Source organism: Symsagittifera roscoffensis, chromosome 9 (genome assembly GCF_963678635.1).
Source record: "Symsagittifera roscoffensis chromosome 9, txSymRosc1.1, whole genome shotgun sequence".
Lineage (NCBI taxonomy): Eukaryota > Metazoa > Xenacoelomorpha > Acoela > Convolutidae > Symsagittifera > Symsagittifera roscoffensis.
The window spans coordinates 36,252,173-36,279,110 of record NC_087070.1 but is presented as its reverse complement, the minus strand read 5'-3'; the positions used below and the strand labels follow the sequence as shown (position 1 = coordinate 36,279,110).

The 26,938-nt window shown below is 34.9% G+C and overlaps 2 protein-coding genes across 2 annotated transcripts in view; one reads left to right on the top strand and one right to left on the bottom strand.

Annotated features, from left to right (window-relative positions):
- The window catches only part of LOC134853941 (prohibitin 1-like), a 331,804-nt gene that overhangs the window by 71,375 nt on the left and 233,491 nt on the right, over nt 1–26,938 (top strand). The gene's annotated exons all lie outside the window — the stretch shown is intronic.
- Nucleotides 963–14,565, bottom strand: LOC134854408 (dentin sialophosphoprotein-like). Its single transcript, XM_063870645.1, has 10 exons — nt 14,140–14,565; nt 12,639–13,598; nt 10,620–10,785; nt 8,817–8,958; nt 7,828–7,994; nt 6,481–6,613; nt 3,800–4,103; nt 3,332–3,478; nt 2,295–2,641; nt 963–1,212 (listed from the first exon to the last, which is right to left on the bottom strand). The coding sequence occupies exons 1-10, from the start codon at nt 14,477–14,479 to the stop codon at nt 1,030–1,032; spliced, it is 2,889 nt and encodes a 962-aa protein (XP_063726715.1). The 5' UTR covers nt 14,480–14,565; the 3' UTR covers nt 963–1,029.

Genomic DNA, 26,938 nt, shown 5'->3' with positions numbered 1-26,938 from the left:
TAATTTTTTCGAAGACTGAAAGTTTGGAGGAACTTTGATTTTGGGTTCGTTTATGATTTTAATTTTTGTAGAAAAAAAAATCACGCAAAACGTGATACCACAATTAATTATCTGAATGAGTAAAGGAATATGTGAATGTGGAACCTTTTTGATCATGAATTAAACGACATTAAAACTTTTGCCAATTTAGCCTTTTTTAAGTTTTCTTAAAAGCGAACACTATTCTTCAGACCTTAAAACGCAGTAGGAGTATTAGCGGCTTCGCCCTGATAAGAGCAATCTTTTTCTAATTGAATTTCATAGTTATTTTACTTTTCTTGCATTAATTTTCATTCTTGCAATTTTTCACATACATCAATCAGCCTATTAACACTGATTGAGACAAAAATGAAAAAAAAGGAGAATTTTTTTGTATTTATTTTGTCTTTATTTGTTAGAATTAGTGGAAAAATTCTGTGCTAGTCACAAAACAACCGGCAATACTTTAGGTTAAATTATGCAAACTGTTTTTTTTAGGGTACGCGGTTTTAAAAATTGTCAAATAAGCTAAGGCTAAATATATTTATCTTTTGAGCAATGTAATTACAAGTTTTTTAAATATCGTAGGCGGTGAGCTAGAGGAAAACTAATTGTCCAAAGTTTGCGTTAGTAGCCGGCAAAAACGAAATGAAAAATATCAAACAATTTTGAAGTGTATTCGTTTTTCTCTACCAATATTATTTCACTCATTATAAAAAAAAAATTGGAGCTTTCCAGTCCTCGTTTAAATACGAACAGTCTATTTCAAAAAAATTTCATAAAACGGAAACGACAAAAAAGTGAAACCATAATTAGTAACAATCAGCGTACGATGAGTGACAACGCTCAGCTAATGCTGTGAGCTTTTAATTGACCATACATTTATTAATAATTAGAGGAAAAATCAAAAATTAATTATTCAAATTCGAATAAAAAGAATGGCTGTGAGTTTCAATCAAAAATTTAGACAAAATTAATTTAAATTTAAAATAGTATAATATTTAGTTTATTTCAAAGAATAGAACAAGAAGAGCAGCAGCAGCATTTCTTTTTGTTGTCGTCGTTTTTGCAGAGAGTATCAGTCGAGTTCGAGTCGGACTGGTAGCCGAGTTGGTGGACCTCGATTACTGCAGGCGGGTTGTTCTCATCGCGAATTGACAAGCCACGGGCGACATCTGAATCCGGGTTCTTATTCTGCAAAATTAAATAAAATTATTGGTTAAAGCAAAAAAATGGGAACCTTTTCTTTTGCTTGTTTGTTTCTCTAACTTTTGTAAAGTTGAAGCAGCAGTTTTCATTTTTTGTCTTCATTTGCCAATCATTAATTCATAGAACAGTTTTTTAAAATTGAAGCACCATATTCTGATAGAAAAAATTGCAAATTTTCTTTTTGAACTTTTTAATCCTGGTTGCCCAAGTCAGCCAGAATAATGGAAAAAGGTAATTAAAACAAAAAAATATTGAAAACACAAAAGCGAAAACTTAGCCAAGAGACAATTGGCAAAGAGTCAATGAACGCAAAGCAACAGAAAAGAAAGATTTATTTTTGTAAACCCTTAATTTTCGAAAGATTTTAGATGGACACATTTTTGATAAAATCGACTCATGAAAAAAACTGGATCAATAAGTAAAAAACTGGATCAATAGTTTTACCTTTGATCCAGTTGAAAAAACTGGATCAATAGCTTAAAAATTTAATTCCGCTGGGAAAATTGAAAATTAAAGTTCAGTTTTATAACAAGAAGTCAATCACGTTTGCCAAGTTAGCCAATTGGGATAATTAACGCGCGATATATATTCGGCTACTAACGCGTAAGCGGAAATTTAATCAGACTTCGAAATCTCTCCGAATTTAAATGAGGCATACTTTTTGTCTATTTAATATTTTTTATATGCAATATGAAACACGTTGCATTTTACATAGCGTGTGAGCCGATGGTTTTCACATAAGTATGTACTTTTTTCATTTATTTAAAACGTTTTATCCAATTTTTTAAAAAGGTAAATAGTTAATCAATAGGGAAAAATTTAATTCCGCTGTGAAATCAGAAACTTTCGAAACTAGAAGTCAGTTTTTCGTGACCTTTAATCTTGTGATGTTCGATAGTGGAGTTTGCCTTCCTTTCAGCAAAGGAAATGAACTGAACTTAAGAAGAAATCAAAAGTCTTTCCTGAAAAAAAAACGAAAAAAAAAATCATCTCGACCAGCTTAAGAGTGAACTGCATTTATCGAATCTTAAAAAAGGCGCTAAGCAGCAAAGACCATGTTCACTAACTGTTGAATGCTGTTTTGATAAATCAGACGGACTGTTGTTGTCAATATTCCGATCCAAAGTTGTAGCCAGATCTTTCATTTGTTGGACTCCCGATTGAAACGACGGTTTCTCGCCTGGTGAGACCTCTTTCCTCGAAGTTGTCGGCACTTGTTCCGAACGACTCTCGCTTATGTTAACTGCGATCACATTTGAAGCAGTTTGCCTTCGTGATGCGGAAGAGTTAGTACTGGTTCGGGATCGGATTGATTTGCTATCTTGGGAAGATTTGGAAGTGGTCGAGCTTTTTCGGAGGGTTCGACTCAGGTTCGATCCTCGTCGTTCGACTTCCTGGTAGTTTTCTTCTTTTTCTAAAAAACAACACTTTTTCTAAAAACACTCATTTTGATAACAATAAGTTTCAATTAAAAGTAACTCGCCATGTCCTTATAAAAAATACAAGCTATATGTATCAGGCAAAAATTATTATCAAAAACCAAATAGATCACAGAAACTTTCTTCGGTTTTGAGATCCTGAGCAAAAAATGAAAACTTAAATTGGCGTTTAAACATATAATCCGATACAGTGGCGTGCGCAGAAATTTTTCTAGGGGGGGGCGGTTTTTCGAAAAATTTTGAAAGTTTTGCCGACATTTTTTTTATTAGGTCGATCAATTTGGCTACCCGAGCTCTCCCAAAAGACCCCTGTTTCGGTCAAATTTTCTCCGCCACAGGAAAAATTTTGAAAAACAGGTAAAAAAAAGGTGGTTTTAGGCACTTTTTGGAAAACTTTGACTGAAAAATTGCGCTTTTTTTGGCGCGCGCTCCCCCCTCAAATTTAGTCATATTGGCACAAAAGGCGCCTTTAAAAAAATTTTGAGGTTCGTCACTGAAAAAGAGATGTCATAAAGTTATACCACAGGGTGGACCCTTTGGAAAATTTTGGCAGCCAGAATTGATTGAAAAGAAGGGCGGTCCAAACCCCCCCCCCCCCCCCCCCACTGGCACGCTACTGCTCCGATATTAATCAATGAATGCAAAAAGTTTATAGCCTTGCATACCTGAAGTTTGGTTTGTGGTGCCTTTTTGTGGGACTAAATTGTTGTTGTCGTTGTTAGCGTTGTTGTCGATGTTTTCGTTGTTAGCCGGCAAGGGTTCCTTTTCGTTGGACATCGAGACGGAGTTGCTGGTCCGTTGTATTTTAACGCCTAAAACGTAAGACACGATCAAACATTGCTCCAATTTTTTCAAAGACTTAAGCGCCAATTAAGCACCAATGAGTTCAGGTCGGAAACTTTAGTTTCACAACTCTTTCTGATCTATAGTTGTTCACATCGTTGAATCAACATTTTTGTGAATGTAAAAAATTGAATAATCTGTTTCAATTGATTCAATCTTTTCGAGGTTTTCGGTGACTTTTTTAAACAAATTTTAATCATTACTAATATAATTTGAAGAATATTGGCAGTGACTAAGAGGACTTCAGCAGTAGGTAAAAAGAGTAAGAAAAAAATAGCCCGATTTGTTACCTAATTCGGCTCCTTCGGTTTTGATATTCTCGTTTTTCTCCTCTTCGACAAAAGTAAACTCGTCATCTAGAACTATCTCGGGATGACTAGAAACATCATTCGTAGTCTCGTCCCCTTGCGACTCACTCAAGGTCAAGTTAGTCGGTAGATTCGGCACCGAACTTGAAAAGACATCGCCCTCTGACGGCGAAATAGTATACACTGGAACACCCGTTGCCTCGATCTGATTTTCTGGAGTGAATTCGCTGGCTCGCAAATCTTTCAAAATGAGAGTATTCAGGTTGTCGGAGTCTTCCAGTCCTTCCTGTTCATAATAAATCAGTCTCACAACTGATTGTGAACATTCACAGCCAATTTCTGTGCAAGTAGCACAGACAGATACCGACAAGAGACTCATTTGAAAAAATGGCAAATTAAAAAAACATTAAAAGATACTCAGCCGAGGAGATGAAATATTTACCACAGGTGGCTTGCCTGAGCTGCACAAACTGATGATATGATCAATTTAAAAAAAAACAGGAGTTTGACACCCTACAAGAATTGGACCCTGACGCAAATTTTGGGTTTATTACACCAAAAACTTTCAAAGACCACCCAAGCCTTGGCAGCAGTCAAAGAAGAATTTGAGGTCAGAAAACGTTAAGACAAGCCGATCCGATGATGCCACTTTTGTATGCGCAGCTGCAGATTGAAGCAACCATTTGGTAGCGAAATGCACTACAAAATTTTTTTTCTAAGAAAAACTGCTAGAAAATTACCTGCGATCTAATATGCAGAAGACCCCCTCTCGGGTTTGGAATCGGCATATATTAGAAACAAAGAAAAATGATCGTTGATCAGACATGGCCAGGTTTTCCCAGAAAATATAAAATCAATTTTGTAAAATCTTTTTGATTTTTTTGAATGTTTGACTCAAACTTATCTTATTTTTTATTGAAAATTAAATATGCTACTCGATCCGACATATGAATTAAATATGCTGATTCAATCCGACAATCAGAAGATTTAGAGCCCCTGTCCTCGTATTTGCGCCACAGACCTTTGACATTTTACTTACATTAGCCACAAGTAAAGCAGCTGAATATGCTAGAAATTTAAAAAAAAGTAGCTGCAGATATAAAAAGACACAATTTAACCAAAGATTTAACTTAGATTAAGCTAAACATTTCTTAAATGATATGTAACAATGTTATCTAATTGTTGTTTTTGTTCCGACCGTTTAAAAACTGGGGAGCAACTTTGTATTCGGGTGTTTTAGTTTTTTCTTTTTTTGTTTTCCCCGCAAAATCAGCCACGTCAAACAATCATTGGAGAAAATTGAGTAGCCGTTTTTCAGTCCTGATTCAGTCGACATCAAAAAGTTTTTAAAAAAATTCCCAGTGTGGAGAAAAATCACCTTATATTTTTGATTTTTCGTCTAAATTCGAGCAAAAAAAAGTGAGCGAGCACGCTTATTTATGCGTAATTTAGGCCGTTGACAATAATTTTGTATTCGGGTGTGTTTTTCAAAAATAAACTTCTGCAAAAACAAAAATTGAAAAAAGTTTGAATTTAAAAAAAATATATTTTTATGATTTTTTTGTTTCTCTTATCACTTTTCTTCAAAGTCTGTAGTCCTGTTTGCCTTTTTTACTATCCGCATCCAGTTTCAAGCGTTAATAATCGATTATATTACGAGTTTAGTATCAGTCTTACTGAAATTGAGAAACAGTGGATTTTAATCAATTAATAATCGATTATAATCTCTCTTTTTAAGATCAAACTATAATTAATTATAATCCATTATTTTTATTCAAATTTCTAATTCATTACTTTTCCACAAAAATCCATTATAATCGGTTAGAATTGATTATAAACCCTTTTTTTTGTCCATTTCGTCTTCGAAGTTGCATCTAAATTGCTTATATTTTATGCTTTTTGTAGACGTAGGTTCCTATGAAAATTGAGAAAAGTGTTTTTAAAGTTTTCCAATCATTTCATATTTATAAGGTTTTTTTTCATTTTTCCCCATTAGAGTTGTTTTGTGATGCATATTTTTAGCTTTTTAACCACCAAAACATCCGCAAATTGATTTAGTTTCATGATTGATTCGGTAGATTTATTTTTCATCTACCGCGGGAACCTTTCTACTAATATGAAAGAATCTCTATGAAACTATTTTTTCGAGGTAAAACTTTGTTTTCACATGAACCAAAGTGTTCAAGAGATCTCTTTTAGAGATTTTCTTATTGACACAAAAAATATAAACCATAAGATATAATTCGAATATAGTTTCGAACTGACAAAATTTTGGCAAAAAATAGAGTTTATAATCGATTATATTCAATTATAATTGATTCTAACGGTTTTTTGTAAGAATTAGAGGTTATCATCTCTTGGAAAAATCACAATTACAACCAATTATAAATCCTTTAAACACCTAATTTTGGTAATTATAATCAATTATAATTGTCAGAAAATCATCATAATTATCCCTTATAATCAATTTTTCACGCCCAAACTTGGATGCGGGTATGACTAAATTATAGTTTTACGTCAGATCCTTTTATCACGCCAAGCAGAAAAAACGACACTTGTTTGAAAATGAAATTTTTTTCTTGTAGTTTTTAAAGACTATGGTCGGAACATTCTGTGCTACTTGCACAGTTACTGGCTATCCTTGTTAATTGTTATGAGATTACCTGTGTGAAAAATGATTCGAGCATAGCCTCGATATCACTCATCTGTTCGATGCCCTGTGAATCGTTCCCAGACCTCTGCTCAAAATTACTTTGATCATCTGCATCAGAAATCGTAGAAGTTGGTCGGCTCCAACTAAAAAATATAGCTGCTGATCAACCTCACGTTTTCTTAGTTCGACTATTTTCCACTTTCCCAAATTTTTAAATTTTCTATTTTTTATTGTTATTTTAAGTGTTGTTCTGGCCAACGCGTAAAATTACGATGTAAGGTAATCTGAAAAACTAATCTGTTCACAATTGCTAATTTGTTAACCAAGCCAAAAATTCAATTGCATTATGGCAAAATAAAGCAGACTTTTAAAATTGAAATTCAAAGTTGGTAGAGGGGGAAATGAGAAGAGCCGATGGTAAATTCTATCAATTATTGTATTCGCGAACATGAAAGGTCATAGCCGATCATCACCTAGAAGTTGGATTCTACTTTTTGATGAATATCAAGCATAGCCAATAGACAGTAGGGAAAAATTCAATGAAGTAAACATTAGAAAAAAACTGGCTTATTATTTGAAAAATTCGAATTTCAAAAAAAAAACGTAGATTATCTTTTTCGACAAAATTGGCTAATTTAAAAAAAAAATAGATCATAAGGTAAGCTCTTTAAATCGATAGAAAACCTGAAAATAAATTGAAATCGATCGTTTTTTTTGTGATCATTACACTTTTACTGTTCGATAGTGGAGTTTTTTTTCTAACAAAGGAAATGAACTGAATTTAAAAAGAAATCAAAAATCAAACCACGAAAGATTAAACGTGACCCTGAAATTCTAAGACTTATCCTGAAAAAAGGAATCATCTCGACCAGGTGCGGATCTAGGATTTTCTCCAGGGTGGAGCCAATTTTCAAAAAAAAAACTAATTTCAAAAAAAATTTTTGACTTCATTTTGAGGTCGTTAAATTGGTTTTCTGAGCGCTCCCAAATTCTTATAAAGACTCCATGTTGACCAAATTTTCGGGAAAATCTTGGGCAAAATTTTGAAGAAACAGGCCAAAAAAGCATTTTAGGCACTTTTTGGAAAGTTTTGGCCAAAAAGTCCCCGTCAAAATTAGTATATTTTGGCACGCAAGGCGCCTTAAGAAAAATTTTAGAGTCAGTCAGCCAAAAATGGATATCTCAAATTAGCACAAAGGGGTTACCCTTTGGGTTGGCAGGGGGTCGAATCCTAGAAAAACGCCCCCCTTCCCCCCTCTCTTCCCTCCCTCTAAATCCGCTGGTGGTGATCTCGACCTATATGAGAGATTTTACTACGTTCATCGATTCTGAATCAAAAAGGAGTTTTTTCTCTCACCTCTTTCCCGTTCGCAAGTCGTTTTCCCGCTCAATTTTCTTGAGCCGTCCCTTCCAGTATTTCAGAACATCGTCGTAACTTATGCTGTAGTCTTTATATTTTTCACCGAAAAGTGATCGCAATTTGTCCTCGAAGGCTGCATGATGTTTTCCCAGCATTCGTTTCACCTGAATTTTACAGATTCTGCATCCAAATTCTGATGAAATATGATCAAAATTTTGAGCCCAAGTTACAAATAACGTGTATAAATGTCATATATGAGCAGCCATATTTCTCATGTAATATGTTCAGAAAAGTTTTTTTGGCCTTTTTGAAAATTAGAAAGTTTTTTTTGGCCTTTTTGTTTTTCGATTAACTTTTTGATAAAAACCGTTGTCAAAGATACTTGTTCTACTCCCACTATCGAATATAATTATATTCTAGGCTTTCATTCAGATCCGCTCATAGCCGAACAAACAAAAAAAAAACAATTTTTTAGAAAAAAAAATTGAGGTCGGAACTTTTTGTGCTATTTGCACAGCAACCGGCTATCCTTGTTATTCAACCGCTTTCAATAGATTTTTTAAAATAAATATACTTTGATTATCTCTACAATGAGTTCAATTGCTTTTGGAAAATCTTGGCGTTTGAATTAGTGGACTAAAATTGGTTGCCATAAAATAGTACCAGGCGGAACTATGGAACTTCGAAACAAAAACTAACAGACGAATCGAGTAGCAACAAAAAAAACGTTTGAAAAAATCCACGGCAATTTTTTTCCTTCATCCCCTACCTGCAAATTTTTAGAAGTAAATTTTGTTTACATTGTCTAATTTCTTACATCGTCCAATTTACATCGGCATGCGGACTAATTAGGCAATGGCAAACATACTCATACTTGGTTTTCATATTTAACCCTCTAAAACCCCTCGTTACACTAAAAAGTTGATGCTTATGTGCGATGGGGTGGGGGTTTGGGTCGGTTGAGAGCCACTATGACTGGGTCTCACATGTGCATCCATGTCTAGTTTGCCCACTGATGCTCTGTCGGGGGTGATGCTGAATCTCCTGGGGTCAACAACTGTACTCCTGCTGGGGTCATATCTCGACCGGATGTCCATCTTCTGCACCGTGTTTGCCCTGGCTTCACGCCTGAAGAGAATCATGAAATAAAAAGGACCGATTACTGAGCAAACACAAGCAAAAAAACAATACTGCAACTAAAACCTATCGCTGCAAAGAGTGCAAAACGAACAAGCAAAAAGTAAAAAGCAAATTGAGGAAACAATTTTGAATAAATTTTCCCCTTTTTTGCAGAGCGGGCGAAGGAGAGAGGGGAAACCTGAGAAGTCAGGAAGTAGTTAGCATTATCTTTATTTATGTGAATTAAGTATAATTTTTTTCAACGTGCTTAAATTGCAGGCAAAAAATTCTTAGAAAAAAAGGGGAATTAGTTTTTGCTTAGGATCATATTCACCAAAAAACTATATTTCATGATATTAACACAGAGGCAAAGCTCAAAATGGCATCACTTGCGATACACAAAACCTCCGACTCTTAAAAAACTGACAAAATTCAAAAAAAAAATCACCCGACATATTCAAATGTTTGTTTGAAACTGAAACTCGTTTTGATGAAAACCTGTGACAGAACACAACAGTCAAAATTGAAGTAGCTTGAAAAACTTCAAACTACGCTACATTTTGCGCTAAAATATAATCCGTGAAAAAAACAGCCGAAAATTTTTTAAAAAAAAACTTGAATGAAAAAATTACTTGAAAATATAATTTGAAAAAGGTGGGAAAACTTCAGCTACAAAAACTTCTTCATGATTGAATCTGATAAAGGTTATGAGCAGCCTTCAAAATAATTGGAATTGATTCACCGAGCGGCAATAAAGGCAACATATTTTGAGTCGAAACCTGTTGAGCCGAAAACAAAACTGTTGTCAGAAAAAATTTGATAAAGTTTTAAAAAATTTTACGACACACCCATACTGAAGCACATAACCTATACTAATATATTTTGCTCTCAAACTTACGCCATATAAATTGACAAGATCGAAATAACAATCTGCTGAAATATTTCAAAAGAATGATGAAAAAAATTACGCAAAATCAGACTTGGTAAATTTAAAAATCACTGAACTCTCAGTTATAGTAAAAAAATGTTGAAATTGGAACAAAACCCATGCTTTAAGTAAGCCGATAAAAACTTTTCCAAAAAAATGCGCGTTTAAAAAAACGGAAAATGAACTGACGGAAACTAGGACGAACACCACGAACCCGATAAAAGAATTGAGAGTTCTTTTTGAAGAATTAATTACAACCTGAAACAATTTTGTACTCGTTTAGAAAGGTGGTCTCGCCGTTTTTGTGAGTCCCATTCAAAAGCGCGTTTAGTGCGGTCCCGCCAGACAACTTGAAATATTCTTCACGTACTTCAAGTGGATGAAAATAAAAGGAAATTTTTGTAAATTAATTCTTCGTAAGATTAGCCACTAACGTTTCTTTAACACATTATCAAAAATAGCAGTTCACCGGCAAAACTTGAAAATTACCATTAGAAACTTCGATATGCCTGACTTTAGTAGAAAACCATTGGTAGTTTTACGAGGCCATACTTCTAAATGAGATTTTAACAGGACCATACTTCTAAGCGAGAACCCAGCCTTTACCTAATTACTACTTAAAGGATGTTAGTTTTTGAATTTCTAGAATTTAGGCATGTCAAAAGTGATTTTTAAAATGACAACTTAAGTCACCATTCTGTGAACAAACTGTTTTCTTTAAATATTTAAAATATATACTGACTGCAGATGGAGCATTTCGTCTATACTCAACCCCTCCATCATCTCCTCCCCTCCTGACTTCTGTCTCTGTCTCTCCATCTTGCTCTGCAGGTCAGGGTCAAGTGAGGTCAAACTACTCGCCCTCTTCAAGCTATCACTCTCCACCGAAGGGGTCAAAGAGGCACGTCCTCAAGTAAACATTGAAAGTGAAGTATTAAAGTTTGAAACAATTTTAAAACATTTATCCACGAGTGAAACAATCGACACATTAGCTGTTCAGCTCATCACAGAGAAACGCTGTTGTGTCCCTGCTTAAGAATAACATGCACATTTTTGGCTGTTTTTCTGGGCTGGTTAACGTTCCCTCACCATCAAAGCACCGCTCACGCAAAAGTCTTACGGCAAGGAACTCCAAAATCTTACTGTAAGTAGAAAAAGTAGAGTAATCGGTTAGTTCGGTCGAGTAAGAGCAGAAGGACTAACAGCAATTATTGTTTTTACCATTTGACAAAGCAGGAAGATTTTTGTATTCGGGTGTGTTTCAGTTTTTATTTGTTCCGACAATTTGAAAAATGGGAACTTTGTTTTCGGGCGTGTTTTAGTTTTTTTTCTTGTGTTTTTTTTCCACGCAAAATCAGCAACCACAACGAGAGTTGAAGGATAATTATGTTAAAGCCCTTAGCCAACGAATTTTAAGAATTTCAAAAAAATTTCCTCGTGTCGACAAAAACTGATCTGAAATTTCTCGTTGATCATCGTAATTCGAGCGAATAAAGCGTGCGGGCAGACTTACAATGGCTAATTTTAATGACTTAAAATAGCTTAAAAACTTAGTTTTACTCGAGTAACGTTAGTTTTGAGTACTTTAGCACCTTTTTGGAATGAAAAAAATTCAAAAATTAAAAAAGCTGCATACGAATGAAAAAATTTTAGTAATAAAAAGTTTTGAGAAATCAAAAAACTGCAAGAAAATTGAGAACGTTTTTTTTTAAATATTTTTTCGTTTTTCTAGTCTTCTTTCTATGAAAATTGTTTTTCAACTTGTTTATTTCTTATGAGTGTTGAATACGCCTAATCTTTACTTTTTTGTTCAGCTCTTTTTATTATCACATGCTGAAAATAACGAAATAATTTGAAAAAAAAACTTCTTTGTTTTTTATAAGACTATTTGCACAGTAACGGACCATACTCGTTTCTTTTTTTTCTCCACGCAAAATCAGCTACCTCAAATAATCATGGGAGAGAGCTGAGTAACATATCATTTTAAAACCTTTTCAGTCGTGATTGGAATGACATTACAAACTTTTAAAAAATATTTCCCAGTGTCGAGAAAAACAGGTTTGAAGTTTTTGATCTTCGAGTGTTCGATAGTTTTCTTTAATAGCTTAAAAGCTTACAATTGCTTATTTTAGGATGTAAACACGTAGTTTTAATCGACTAAAATAAGTTTTTTTGAGATTTTTGTGCCTTTTTGGAAACCAAAATATCGAAAATTCAAAAAACTGCAAAAAAAACTTTTTTTTGTTTTTCTAGTCATTTTTCTACAAAAATAGTTTTCCAATTTGTTCATTTGACTATAGCCGTCGAATATGCCTCCAATTTTTCGTTCAGATCTTTTTATCGCACCACGCAGAAAAAAAAACGACTACAATTTGAAGAATTTTTTTTTTTTCAAGACTATGGTCCGAACATTCTGTCCTACTTGCGTAGTAACCGGCTATGCTTGTAGAAACTATACCATTGCAAAACTTGAAAACGACAGAAAAATTAGCTTTTTAAATGCTCAAATTACAACTAATATAGCTACAAACTGATACCTTACGCGAGCTTGTCTTATTGTCATTGGCAATACGTTAAATGTGTAAATAAACAGCAATTGACGTTTGATTCAAAAAATACAAACCGTGAAACTCAATCAAAGGATTTGGGTTTTTACAGGAAAAAATGGCAGAATTGAAAAAGTGAAAAAAATGCCAACCTATGACGCCGCTACCCCCCCTCCGTCTTCATAACCCCGTTTTAACACGCTCTAGATACGTACCCACATGCCGCTTGACTGAACCAACGCCCGATCTTCCAACTTGAAGCGAGCCAGACCTCTCATTCGTCTGCAAGAACTTCCTCCGTGACTCCTTAAAACTCACCGAACTTCGGTCAATTTCGCCTTTTCGGAATGCCGTGCGCCTTCTTTCTTGCTCGTCTGATTCCTCAGTTTTTCTAGAACTTTCTTCCGATTTGGTGACATCATCAATAGCTGATGTTGTCAAATTTTGAACGTTATTTGTAGTGGAATCTTCGTCTTTTTCGTTGCGCATTTCTGGAGCAACAGTTGCGTTAGTAACTTCGGAATCCTTGAAATCTTTAGGCGTTTCGGTGGATCCAGAAAGTTCCATGAACCTCTGGACGTTTGCATCGTTCAATTTAATTTCATCGTTTTGGTTCGAAAGTGTTGAGCGATGATTTGAAAGATCGTTAACCGATGCGCTTTCTTTTCTAGCCTCAAGCTGCTCCGAAAAGCCGTGACGAAAACCTTGATGATCTCGAGTAGAACTTGAAATATCAAAATTAGACTCGGTTTTCAACGGAACCAAATCAGGATGTCCAATTCCTACATTTTCTTGACTGTCATAGTCGTTCAAATGAGCATCACGAACATCAAACTGACTTGATGATTCATAAACCGCGGTTGAATTGTCCATTAAAGTAGTTCGACTTGAGGCCGTCCCGTCTGAAAACGTCATCACTGAATGTCGCTTGTCTTCATCACGCCTTCCAATTTCGAAGTCAATGTCAACACCACCTTTATAAATCACTGTTGGATCATCTGATTTTTCAGAGGCGTTCGGGGCATCGATCCCTGGGGTTTGCAGGTACTCAGCTGTTTCAGGCTCAGCGTGAACAATTTCAAAGCTAGTGTCCGTTTTTGAACTTATTTGCGATTTATTATCTTCATCGTTAGGTGTTCCAGTTTTGTTGCCGTCGCTAGAAGCATCGTCTTTTTCTAAATTTAGATAGTCTTCTTCTCTTTATTATTGCGACCATTCTTGTTCCTAGAGCTAGGACTGAACTTTGGCGCGTAGTTTAATTTTTTCATCCTAATTTTGATTTTCTGAAGGAAAGTTCCTAGGCGTTCAGCTGCAAATATATGCAAACCCTTTCAACTGTGACCTGGACTCTAAATTTTTCGAAAAAATTTCCCATTGTAGAGCAAAATGTTTCTGAATTTATCCGATTTTTGGACCATATTTCCCAAAACTGGAGACACTGACCTCAATTTCGATGACACTTAATTTTCTACGTTAGTTTTTGTTGCGATATTTTAGATATAATTGCCTTTCGTTCAGCAATTTTTGTACCTAATTCAATCGCCTCATATTAAAAAAAGAAACAATCGGAAGTTTAAAAAAAATATATTTTTTGAAAAAAATCTTTCAGGAAAAACTTTCCCTTATTCTTGAGTTTATTTACTTAAATCGTTTTATCCTTGTTTTTGTTCTGATTTTGCTTCGTGATGTGAAAATTGTCTTGTTCAAACGGGGTACCTTGAACTGAGATACTTTCTGTAGAATCTTCTAGCTGTTCGTCGACAGTCGGCTCCACAAGAGTCTCGGATCGGTTCTCGTAGTCTTCAGATCTTATTCCCCCCATCTCTTCGTTTGTCGGAGACGCCGAATAGTTTCGCGAAGTGTCCTCGCTTTCGGGAGTCTCCCGCCCAATTTGGTTTTCGTTTTCCGACCTCGGTTCAAAACTGGAACCGCTGGACTCGGAACTTCCGGCGGCCTGTGACTCATAATCGGAAGAAACGGGAACTGCGATTCCTTTTTGCGGTGTAGATTCTTCCGAATCGATCGAAACCGAGTTGTCTTCTATAAAATCTGCCATCAGAACTTCCAAAGCTCACTTTATAGATCTTCAAACACTGCTTAGTTTAATATATGATAATAAATAACTAAGCCAGCAATGAATGAGTGAACAATTTAGACATCTATAGGTACAAAATAGCGAAGAAAGATGTCAAATTTATTCTTATTGAAGACTTACCGTCAACATGGTTGATTCTTCATTGCAAAACTATGTACAACAAAGCTTCGGTCAAATATTTGAATCCTGAAGTTTCACCTATTGAACATTTAATGGCCTAGTTTGATTGCCAAATCTTTGCAATATTCAAAATCAACCAAATCAACAATCAACCTCGCAAAAATACAAAACTAGTTTCAGTTTTGGCATCATTTTGAAGAAAACAACTTGTTGTGTGAGTAAAAAAAACTTCTATCCACAACAGCAACAGAACATACGAGCTAATTGGGGTTTTTAGAAAAGAGTGCGGGCAAACAGTGCTACAGGATTTCGGACCTCTTACAGTCCAAGGGGTTCCTCATTTTGTGATTGAGCTAAAAATGTTTCGACATGATCAATTTGAGCAAGCGAGCGCGCTCCAAAAATCCAGCAACAGAATTTTTGGCCTCGTTTCACTAAAATTCATTTTTGGAGCCAATTTTATTCAGTAAAAGCGGCGTGTTTACCGTTTCTTTGGTTAGGTCGGAAAAAAGTGGTTGAGTGAAAAAATGAAAACGAAGAGGTTGCTTGAATAGAATTGGTTAATACAGTGATGAAGGAAAAAAACAACACTGAAGCAAAGCTGCGCTTCGCAAACACTAGACTGACCACAAAAAAAGCAGCTCTGTAAAGTGCAATAAGAAAAGTAGAAATAAGCCTCGAATTAGTAAAATTTCGGCTTACGGCTCGAATTGGATCTGCAACCTAGAGATTATGACCTCCTAACCACTCAGCCACGGATGCTTAATCAATAACAAACACTAGCTTCAAATAACGCAGAGAACAAATGCTAAGAAACTTCCAATGCAACAGATCGTGATTATAGCAAAAGTGCTACCAAATGAACACTTTTACGGGAAACTTTTATTGGCGAGTTAAGTTAGAAAAAAGAAGGTTCTAACTAACATATTAACGCTCGCAAGCTCGCGAGTTTAAATACAGTATTTCATTCAACAAGAATAAGAAGCACGAGCACCGAATCTCATAAAGGCAAAACTCAGAAAAATCAGAAAAAATAGGGATCATAAGAATGTTATCCTTACATTAAAATAACTGGGATTCATCCAAAAAAAATACGTTTATACGATGAATAAAAAGTTCATTCAGTATATTTTCACATTGGGTCTGGCAGAACTTTTCAAGATAAAACTGTGAACAGTTTTTATTCTATGCACAAAGACCTTTGCAATCAATTTTCAAACAAAGACGAAGCGGAGCGTCGATTCACTTGCGATAAAATAGTAATATAACATGACAAGCCAGCCGACATAAATTGAGAGGAAAGCCGCCAATTCGAAAGAATTAGATTTACCAAAATTCTCATATCTGTGTTTTATTTGGCCCAAAAAAATTTAAGGAAAAAATGAAAGCAAGACAATTGAATGTTAAATAAGCATTAAAAATTCAAAAAGCGATAGCAGCAAAAAAGCGCTAAAAAATGCTTCAGCAACGCCGAAAATTCTTGATAAAGTATTAGTAATCAAAAGATATTTCTATATCACACGCCAAAATATTGAGAAAAAAATTTAGGCGGTTTTCCTTTCTTTCAATTTTTAGTTTTCACAATAAGGATTTAGTTTTGAATAAGCTTCATACCTGTTTCTTATTTTTTTGTTGTTTCATTTTGGTGAGGGAATCTTCGTTAGTTTAACATTGTATAGAAAATGGAATTGCTACGTTTCCTGTGCAGTTATTTTGCATTAGATCGCTGAATTTCAACCTGTGCGTCTACGTTGAATAATCTTTTGAATTTAAATTCTAGCTAGGTCCTTAAAACTCAAAATTACTAAAAATTTCCATAACACGAAAATTGAGATTATGGTTAATATTATAGTTTCTGGCACCTTTTCACCAAACACGGACTCATTTTTGACAAAACTTCATTATTGAGGTATCAATTCACAGACTAAAAAGCAGTATCAAGTGTCGATTGTTGCTGAAATATCAGGTATCAATTAATACTAACATACCATCTACGCATTAAAGATTATTGTTCCGACTTTCGATACGAAAGTAACGGAATATTTGTGCTCGGGGTGGTTTTTTTTTCTTCAGACAAATTTCGACTTTTTAACTAGCCATTTTTGACGGAATTTTTTTTATATCATTCGAAAGGTATTGTTGTCCTGAGCTCAAATTTGAAAAGATATTTCACCTGTGATTATTTTTCGTAAAGTTATGAAGGTTTAAAGATTGCCATTTTGGCTATTTTGCCCAATTTGGGACAATTAACGCGCGATATAACTCGCACTATTAACGCTTAAGCGGTCATTTAATCCGTCTTATAAATCGTTCCAAATTGGTTGAACGAAGCTTAATTGCCACTAGAAGCTTAATTTGTTACAAGGAGCGAAATCTATCCTTTTGTACTTTATATGGCGTGTGGGGGGATGATTTTTATCAAAAATTTCAAATTTTAACAAAAATTTTTTTTCTTTTTGTTTTATTTCATTGAATTTTTTAATGTTATTACTGCTCCATAAACCTTAAAAGGCAGTCGGAACGTTCAGGGCTTCGCCCTGATACGAGCAGTCTTGTTTTCGTATAATTTCGATCAACTTTCTTCAATTTGAGTTTTATTTGTGGGAAATCCTATTGGTGAAATTTCGTTCTCATTTTATCTTAAATGGATGCGCGCGGGATTGTATATTACTGCGGCAATTTGCCGCAAACTGACCAAAAAAAAACATTTATGTGCTGCTTAAATTATCTATGAATACTAGATGGAGGGAGTGTGCAGCGAGAGCTCTAATTTTTTGTTGCGCTTTTTGCCAGTCATTGTTCCGACTTTCGATACGAAAGTAACGGAATATTTGTGCTCGGGGTGGGTTTTTTTTTTCTTCAGACAAATTTCGACTTTTTAACTAGCCCCTTTTGACGGAATTTTTAAATATCATTCGTAAGCTATTGCTGTCCTGAGCTTGAATTTGAAAAGATAGTTTACCTGCAATCCTTTTTCGTAAAGTTATGAGGGTTTAAAGATGGCCATTTTGACCAATTTGGGACAATTAACGCGCGATATAATTCGCGCTATTAACGCGTAAGCGGAGATTTAATCCGTCTTATAAATCGTTCCAAATTGATTGGAAGAAGCTTATTTGCCATAATTGATTTGTTACAAGGAGCGAAATCTATCCTTTTGTACTTTATATGGCGTGTGGGGTGATGATTTTCATTAAAAAAATTTCAAACTTTAGAAAAAAAAATTTCATTTTTTTTATTTCATTTATTTTTCTAATGTTTTTACTGCTGCTCCATAAACCTTAAAGGCAGTCGGAACATTCAGGGCTTCGCCCTGATACGAGCAGTCTTGTTTTATTTTGCAATTGATCCAAATTGATATTTTGACTTGGGCAAAACCTATAGTCAGCAAAACTCGCTAAGACAGCGAGAACTATATATAACCAACAGTTCATTTGGTAACGTTCTAAAACTTTTACTCATCTTTCCTCAAAGTTGTTTCTTTAGGCTCTGCGCTACCAGCCTAAGGATCAGACTCTAGGCTCGACAAAAACATAAGAAATTAACTTTAATCAAGTTTAACTTGACTCAAGCTAATTTTAACTATTCCATTCAATCGATGATTATATTTATGTTTAATGTTCAATCATCAAAACCTAATTGACAGTTAAGGTGAGATCGCAATTGCTAAAGTAGCTTCAATTCGGATAAGTTTGACCACCACTATTTTTCTAATGATAGCGTTGTAGATGCAAAATCATTGAAGCTCAGCAATGCAACCGTGCACGATTTCATTAAAACACAGAGGCAGAGGCAAGACAGCTTCAAACCACTTGTGATTGACACGAATGACTCTCACTACTTGCAGATTAAGCGACAAATGAAAAAAATCGAATTATTTCTCAAAATTTTTTAAAAGTTTTTAAAAAGCCATAAACTTGCAATAAAAACCTACTTGACAAAGTGAACGACAAAACTGAAGAATAAAGCTGTAGAAAAATAAAACAATACATGTTTTAAAAATTTCCTACTTTAACATGATTAAAAATTGCGTTGACGAAAATATGCCAAGAAGTAAGAATATTGAATGATAAATAAGCATCGAAACTAAATTTTACACAGAGGCGAAGTTGCACTTCGCATACACATGCAAAATATGACCAATAACAATACTGGGAAAACTGAATGAGTAAAACTTTAAGTCTACAAAACTTCTGAAGAGAAGCACGCCAATTATGAGTCTACATAACTGCTAAGTGACGCAAGCCAATTATGACGCATTAGCAGTACCTGTCAACTTGAAAAAATAAATCATCAATTAACATGCCTCAATTGTAGAACGGACGCAGTTTCGCTAGTATACGAAAAAGTACATTAAAAACAGGTTGAAACAAGTTCGAACCCTCTTATTTTAATGCTGATCCCCTTCTCCACCTCTACGCTACAAATCCATAATACCTTGAAGCTAAAGTGCTAACTGTAATATAAAAGTCTGTGTTAATATAATGCAACAATATTTGCGACTTAGGTTGGTAAACAAGAGATTTCATACTATTACACAAGAGTTGCTTGTGTAGTAAAGCGGTAACACAGCCGACAACTCTTCAACAGACACACGTTGCGCCGAAAAAAAAAGTTTTTATTCGAAAAACTCCAAAACTCAAAAAATCCAAGTACATCTCAAATTAATGAAATCAAATATTTTTGCTCCTAAAACGACTAAAACAGATGCCTTTGAGACGAAAATTTATCAACCAATGCCTTTCGAGCCTAATAAACAAAAAACGGGAGAAAACAAAATTTAAAAAAAAACTACTAAAGTTGGAGTTGGTAAACTTACACGTAACATAATGTTCTTCATCTGTTTGTTCGTTGAGGGAACTAGAGATGGAGATGACAATTAATTCAATCATTCTATGAACAAAGTTATTTACGGAAAAATCCAGCTCACGATTGCAATACATTTGCTCATCGCAAGGCTAAACACGTGAAAGAGTTTTTCAAAAAAAAACGTGCTAGGCCAATTTAAAAAAAAATTAATTGAAGATTATTAAAACTAGAATTTATTGAGTAGATTTTTAACTGTTTAAAAATATATATCTTTTGTAAAATAATTTTGTATTCATACATTTTTTAAAATGCTAAAGCTTCGATATATGTTGAATATTGTATTCATTAGACTGGCAATAATAATTAAAGAAAAATACACAACTAAGGGTAACAAACAAGTATTTTTGTGTTTCTGTGACTAATCAACTGTCGTCATTTTAAAAAGTCCAGAGGGCATTTCTTGAATAAGTTGCAAAAATGCATCCTCAAAATAATGCAAGGAAACATTTCACAAATCGAAATAAAAATCATAAAACACGGAAGATATCTGTTCACATAATCTTTTGAAAACAAACTTTTTAATTAATTTAGTTATTCAATTTTGACAAATATTTCTGGTTGCAAAGTTAAATCAAGTTTTTGACTTTGAAATGTTTGTTAGGTCTTCTTTTCGCAAAATTTAAGGCGCAGTCGAGTCTTTTTGTTAAAATTTCGTGAACTCAACTAAAATCAAAAACTGAAAAGAAAGAACTGAGAAACCAGAAAATTTCTTGCACCCTCCTAAAATGATCTCAAGGATCAATTTCTAGTAGTAAACAAATACCTCGGACACTAAAATAGCTTGCACATTAAATTAAGCTAAAACTATCATTACTTAGGTCATTTTAGGTCATTACTTAGTCATTCATCAACTATAACAATAATAAAATTTTCATAATTTGAATTTTTAAATGCAATTGTATAAAAAAAATCAAAATATTTTCAAATAATGACTAACAAGTCAATTGCTCTCTCACATGAAAGGGATGATTGAGATTTCTACAACACGTAGAGGGTTTTTGAGAAGCTTTCTAACCTTTCCAAGCATAATCCAATTCTGTCACTTCTATATGTTCCAGACTGAGTTTTTTATTGTCGATCGAAGCTCTTTTTGCTACTCAAGTTCAGCGAAACTCTTTTTGTGACAAGAACGTTCAAGTTTTACTGCGGTAGAATTGAACTTTGAATTCAAGTGAGAGCTTATCCTCACACATTCATTGCAATGACAGGGGATGGATTACACAGTGTAAAGGTTTTAAAGTGAACCCTTTACCACTATGCATATCTCCCCTGCTGAATTAAATGTAAAAAGCAGTCTTAGTACCTGCCTGCAATGAGTTCACACTATTGATTTCACCTAATTTCAAAATATACCATTCAAAGCTTTTTAAAAGCTGCATCATACAGAAGTTGAAGACTACCTACAGCAGTGATTCTTTTTTTTCAAATCAACAGCAAAAAATTCAGACGCATCTTTCTCGAGACATTGAAATTTTTTTTAAAAAGCAGATATAGTTTAATCCGTTTTACAGGGATGCCATTTTTTTCACGAGTGAACTTCAGAATTCATTAAAAATTTTAATAAAATTCAATTTGTACCACGTCTAATGAGGTATTTATCGTGAAGATACAACACACATATAAAATATGGTCTCTAATAATTAGTTTTTGTTTTCGCAGAGGCAAAGCTGAGCTTCGCATAAATTGCGATACAACACAACATTAAAAAAAACATGTGGAAAACACATTGAAAAATTAGGCCTGGAAAAAAATCTTACGTCTCGATAAAAGTTCATTCTAAGCAAAATATTTCTACATAAAAATTGCAACGGACCAAAACTAACGAATGCGGACACAAATACGTAAATTTTTGAGCAGACACCAGTTTTTAAAATGCTCATTGAAACTACAAGGAACGATATTTGCAATTATATTGAAAATTGCTTCCCGCATAAAAAAATCAGTGATGTGGCATTTAATCCGACAAAACTTCAGCAGACAAACGAAAGTCCGACAATTCAATTTCTACACGAAAACAATTTCAATTTCATACATGCTGAAAAAACAAGGTTCGGCCGAGACTCGAGCCCAAGACCTTAGGACGAAAGGCGACCAAGTTACCAAGGTTATTGCAGCGACAAACGGTTGATCAATAAGGAGTGAATTAATAAGATTTGAGTGATAATTCCGGTAGCAAGTCAGATCAAATATATATGGTAAATCACCCGCACAAAGTTGCTCGAACCAGTGACTAAAGGTCATGTTTCACCAGCTAATTTTAACAAAAATCGGGAAGTGATCTTTCAGTTTGAACTGAACAAGAAAGATCAATTCCAGTTCAGTTAGGAAAAATCACCAATACCCCGCCTTTCAAATTAGGTGGTTCCTAGTAGAATGTCTCAGAAAAATGCAGTTTTGCAATTTCCCAAAATTTTCGTCAATGCGTCTGCAGGCGTGTTTGCTGTTGGTAAAAAGGTTAATGTCACCTTCTTCTGTTCAACTAACTCTCGAGGGAAGTGTAGTTTTATGGCAAAATGCTTCGTCTTGCCGTGGTTCATTGAGTGTTTATTAAGGGCAATACAAGCTTGGTTATCAACGAAAACTTCTAAAAGCCTATTACAAATTATGCCTAAGTCGCTAAGTATGCCCTGTAAATGAATTCCTTCCTTTACTGTTTCGACCACAGCATTGTGTTCTGCTTCGGCTGTTGAAGTTGATACACAACGCTGAAGTCTGCTAGACCAACTGATTACACCTGAGTTGTCACTGAGTTTAAAACAATATCCTGAGGTACTTCTCCTATTGTCTATATTTCCAGCCCAGTCCGCATCCGAATAGCTAACAAGATTCAAGGCCCTATCCCTCATGTATACTAAAGGTAAACTTTTTGTTCCTAGCAGATATCTAAGACAATTTTTTCCGGTTTTCCAATGCTTTTCACCTGGGTTTTCCACACAAGAACTTAGAAGATTTGCTGCAAAGCAAATGTCGGGTCTACTTGATAAAGCTAGGTAATTAAGACAACCAACAAGTCCTCGATAGTCACATTTTTTCATATTTTCTTGTTCTATACTACCTTCTAAAGGTCAATCTTCTTCTGTCAATTTTTCGTTTTCACCAATAGTGGTCATTATCGGCTTTGTTTCGGTCATTCTATATCTTGATATCAATTTTTCAACATATTTCTCCTGGCTTATCCTAATTTCGTTTCCTGAGTAATCAGTTTTCATTCCTAAGAACCATTTAAGATCACTTATCTCGCTTATCTCAAATTTTTCAGAGATATTGCTTCCAAACCAGCTACAGAAATTTTTGTCTGCTCCACAAACCACTATATCATCGACCAACAAGCAAATTAAACCTTCTATCTCTCCCTCAAACCTCCTAACAAACAAGCACTCATCAAAAACTGAATTTTCAAAGCCTAATTCCTCAAGATATCTTTTTAGAGTCCTGTGCCAGTTTCTACCGGACTGCTTCAGTCCAGAAAGACTTTTCTTCAGAAGACAAACTAAAGGTTTTCCTTCTTCATCAAACTTCTCGAACCCTTCAGGTTGCTTCATAAGAATTTCCTCATCTAGTGTGGCATTCAAGTATGCAGTTTTAACGTCTAACTGTCTCAACTGATACCTATTTTGAACTGCTAAATTCAGGACTATTCTTATGATCGACATCTTGGCTGTAGGCGAATACGTTTCGTGAAAATCCCTTCCCTCAACTTGACTAAAACCTTTAGCAACAAACCTAGCCTTAAACCTGGAAATTTCACCATTAGGTCCGTACTTCAAAGCAAAATGCCATCTGCTGCCTATAGGCTTCTCTCCTCTATTTCTAACTAGTTCCCAAACTTTGTTTTTCTCTAATGAATCAAACTCTTTTTTCATTGCCTCTTTTCAGTCAGGGTCTGCTAAAGCTTCCTTAGCACTTTTCGGTATATTTTCGAGAACTTCTCCAAAAAATAATTCATCACCTACACTTTCTCCTTCGTCACTTTCTATCTTTTTCTCAAAGTAGAACTTAGATTCGTCAAAACTAACGTTTCTAGACTTTTGCACTTTGAGTTTTCCTTCACTCTCAATTCCTATCAGATAAGCTTTACTATTTTCCGATGTCCCCAGAAAAATTCCACTTCTAGAGTTTTTGTCTAGTTTTTTGCGAAACTGTTTTTCCACAAAACTATACGCTACACACCCGAAAGTTTTCACAAAATTAAGATAGGGTTTTTTTTCATACATTGACTCGTAGGGTGTTTTGCCTATAGCAGAAGGAAAACACATATTTTTGAGATTAGCAGCCATACTAAGAGGATAAGGCCAATAAGTTTTATATTCGCATCAAAAATCATGCAGCGAGCCATTGGAGTAATTGTTCCCCACAACCTTTCTATCTTTCCGTACTCTTGAGGGGTATAAGGAGCCGACGTTTCCAGTCTTATTTTTTGTTTCCTACAACCTCGCCTAAAATCTTGACCAATGTACTCTCCTGTGCCGTCTGAAACTAAAGTCTGAGGGACTCCTATGTCTGCAATGAACCTTTCCAACTTTTCTGTTGCCTCATCTCTCGTCTTCATGAAATAAATTTTCAGATATCTAGAAAAACTGTCCGCAAAACCTATAGCATATCTATGTCCATCCTCTGCTAGCGGGTCGATAGGACCTAAAATATCTGTGTGAACAAATTCTAGTGTCATGGTTGCCCTGGTATAAAAAGTTTTCGGGACTGGCTTCTTTTTTGCTTTATTCAACTCACAAGTTTTACAATTCTCAATTTTAAAGTCATTAATCTTCATGTTTTCAACATGTTGCTCCAAATGACTTAAATCTTTGTAGTTATTATGACCCATCCTGCAATGCCACTGTTTCAATGTGCTTACTACATAACACTCGTCTTTTCCTACAAAAGTTTCCCATAAAAAGAGACCATTTTCCTCTCTTAATGGGTAAATTGATCTATTTCCCTGGCGAACAAACGAGCTCGCACCAAAAACAACTTCTGCTCCTGCTTTCTTCATTTTTGATACACTCATAAATTTCTTGAGTTTTCAGGAACGTACAAAGTATACTTCAGCTCAATCATCTTAAACTCGCCTTTCTCATCTTTCACTCTGAATCTAACTTCACCTTTCCCTAAAATTTTTGATTCACGGAAATTTGCATTGCTAACCGATCCTTTGAAGTTCTCATCTAAACTAACAATTATGTCTCGATCCTTAATCATATTACTGGTAGCTCCAGAGTCTACAACTAAATCCTCGCCCGGAGACACTCCGCTCAGGAAACTAAAATGAGCCTCTGTTTCAGCTACTAGATTCTGCTGTTCTTGTTTAGTCTTACTAATGAACTTTTTCTTTGCTTGGCAATACTTTGCAATATGTCCAAACTCCTTGCACTCATAGCACTGAATTTCTCGTGCTCTATCTTCACTATCTCGTCTGCTGCTTAAGTTTTATCTGCACAGTTTCGACACATGTCCTCTTTAATGACACTTGAAACAAACTCTGTTCTCGCTATTAAATGCATGCTCTTTTTCGATTACTTGTCTCTCGCTATCAAAATTCACTAAATCTCTTTTTAACTCATCTAAACTTTTCTCATCTCTACTAAACTTAGCTATAGTAGAAAAAGTTTCAAATTGTTTTGGAAGTCCTTTCAAAATAATTGAAATTAACATTTTTTCACTCACTCCTTCGTTCACTTGTTCTAAGTTATACTGAATCTCCCCTGCTCTAGTCATAAAATCTATCACTGTTTCATTGCTATTCTTTTTCAAAGTTGTAAGTTCGGAGATTAGTTTTTGCAGCCTGGGTCATTCAAAACTCTTAAACTTTTTCCGTAAAACAACCCAAGCTTTGCTACCATTGCCTTTATTAGGTCTTAAAAACAGAACTGATTTCTTATCTAGAGCCTGCACAAGTTCGTACCAGATATGCAACTGTTTTTCTTCAAAAACCTCTTTTCTTTTATCTATCGCAGCTTGTTTTCGATCACTGCTTGCATTCGGTCCTAAACTTGGCATAAAATTTCTATAATCAACTGTCTCATCTAAAATCCTTAACTTCAAGTGAAAAATTCGTGCCTCGAATTGCTCTTCAAAGATGGAAAAATCTTCTTCTTTTCCCGAAAAAACTTTCCTATCAGTTTTTGACATTTCTTTACTAATCCAAGTTCTTATTTTTGACTTAATTCTCACACAAAAAATAAGCTTCAATCCAAAACTCAAAAAATTAAGTATTGCCCTAGGTAAAGTTCAATGACCCCGTTTTCTCTTACATCAAAATCATACTTATAATATACATCAATATCGCCCCCTTATATAACTATGCAAGTATATTTGATTACCAAAATCTGATTTGGAACCTAACAGAGTGCGTACTGAATAACACATCAGCGACTTAGCAAAGCTAAGGTCCCTCCTCAGATTTCATATTAGGTAATATATATATTAGCAAAATAGAAATTCGTCTTTTTATTCTGGGGTATCAGTTTCTTTTTTTAAAAATTGCAATGTATTCTTTGGATTGATTTTGTGTCGGATTCGAGCAACCGCGTACAAACGAAGTTATCCTTCCGCAAAATTTGAGTATAAATCAGCAACTTTTACAAATAAAACATGTAATTTATTAGTTTGATTCAGTTTTTTTTCACTATCAATAGTGTAGTGCTTCTTCCACTGCTGTGCTCACTCAGTGCCCCTTCGTGCTTTTGACTGTCTTCTCTTCTTCTCTGTTGTGTTTCCCTGCTTCTATCGTCAGAGTTGTCTATCTCTAGAAGTTGTGTTGCCCTGCTTCTGTCGTCAGAGTTGCCTGTCTCTACTAGTTGTGTTGCCCTTCTTCTATCTTTGCACTTCTCTGTCTGATCAATCGTCTATATCCAAGTAGTTTTGGCCTGCTTCTCTCGCAGTTGTCTAACTGATCAGTTGTATATTTCAAGTTGTGATTTTTACTGTCACAACTCCACTGCAAATCTCAGCTTTTTTCCTTATTCGTTTGAACAAACAGTCAATCTTGACTCCTGACTTCTCACTCGTGATTGGGCATCTGGGCCCATAACCTATCAAGGTTATTGCAGCGACAAACAGTTGATTAATAAGGAGTGAATTAATGAGATTTGAGTGATAATTCCAGTAGCAAATCAGATCAAATATATATGGTAAATCACCCACACAAAGTTGCTCGAACCAATGACTAAAGGTCATGTTTCGCCAGCTAATTTTAACAAAAATCGGGAAGTGATCTTTCAGTTTGAACTGAATAAGAAGGATCAATTCCAGTTCAGGTAGGAAAAATCACCAATACAAGTTACCTCTCGGCCAAGTGGAAACAATCCTGCAAACCGTTAAGCTCCAATAAGAAAAAAGTAGAAAAGCAAGTTGAATTTGTAGGAAGCGTTTTTACGGGAAAAATGCTTTGTTAACAATTACAGAACACTTGCTCTCGCAAGTATTAAAATAATT

Bases quoted from the DNA above. Each gene is read 5' to 3' on its own strand.
- LOC134854408 (XM_063870645.1), bottom strand. From the start codon at position 14,479: ATGGCAGATTTTATAGAAGACAACTCGGTTTCGATCGATTCGGAAGAA. The intron at 13,599-14,139 runs GTACCCCGTTTG...ATCTAAATTTAG, and splicing joins AGAAAGTATCTCAGTTCAAG to AAAAAGACGATGCTTCTAGC. The intron at 7,995-8,816 runs GTGAGACCCAGT...TGTAAAATTCAG, and splicing joins AACTAGACATGGATGCACAT to GTGAAACGAATGCTGGGAAA.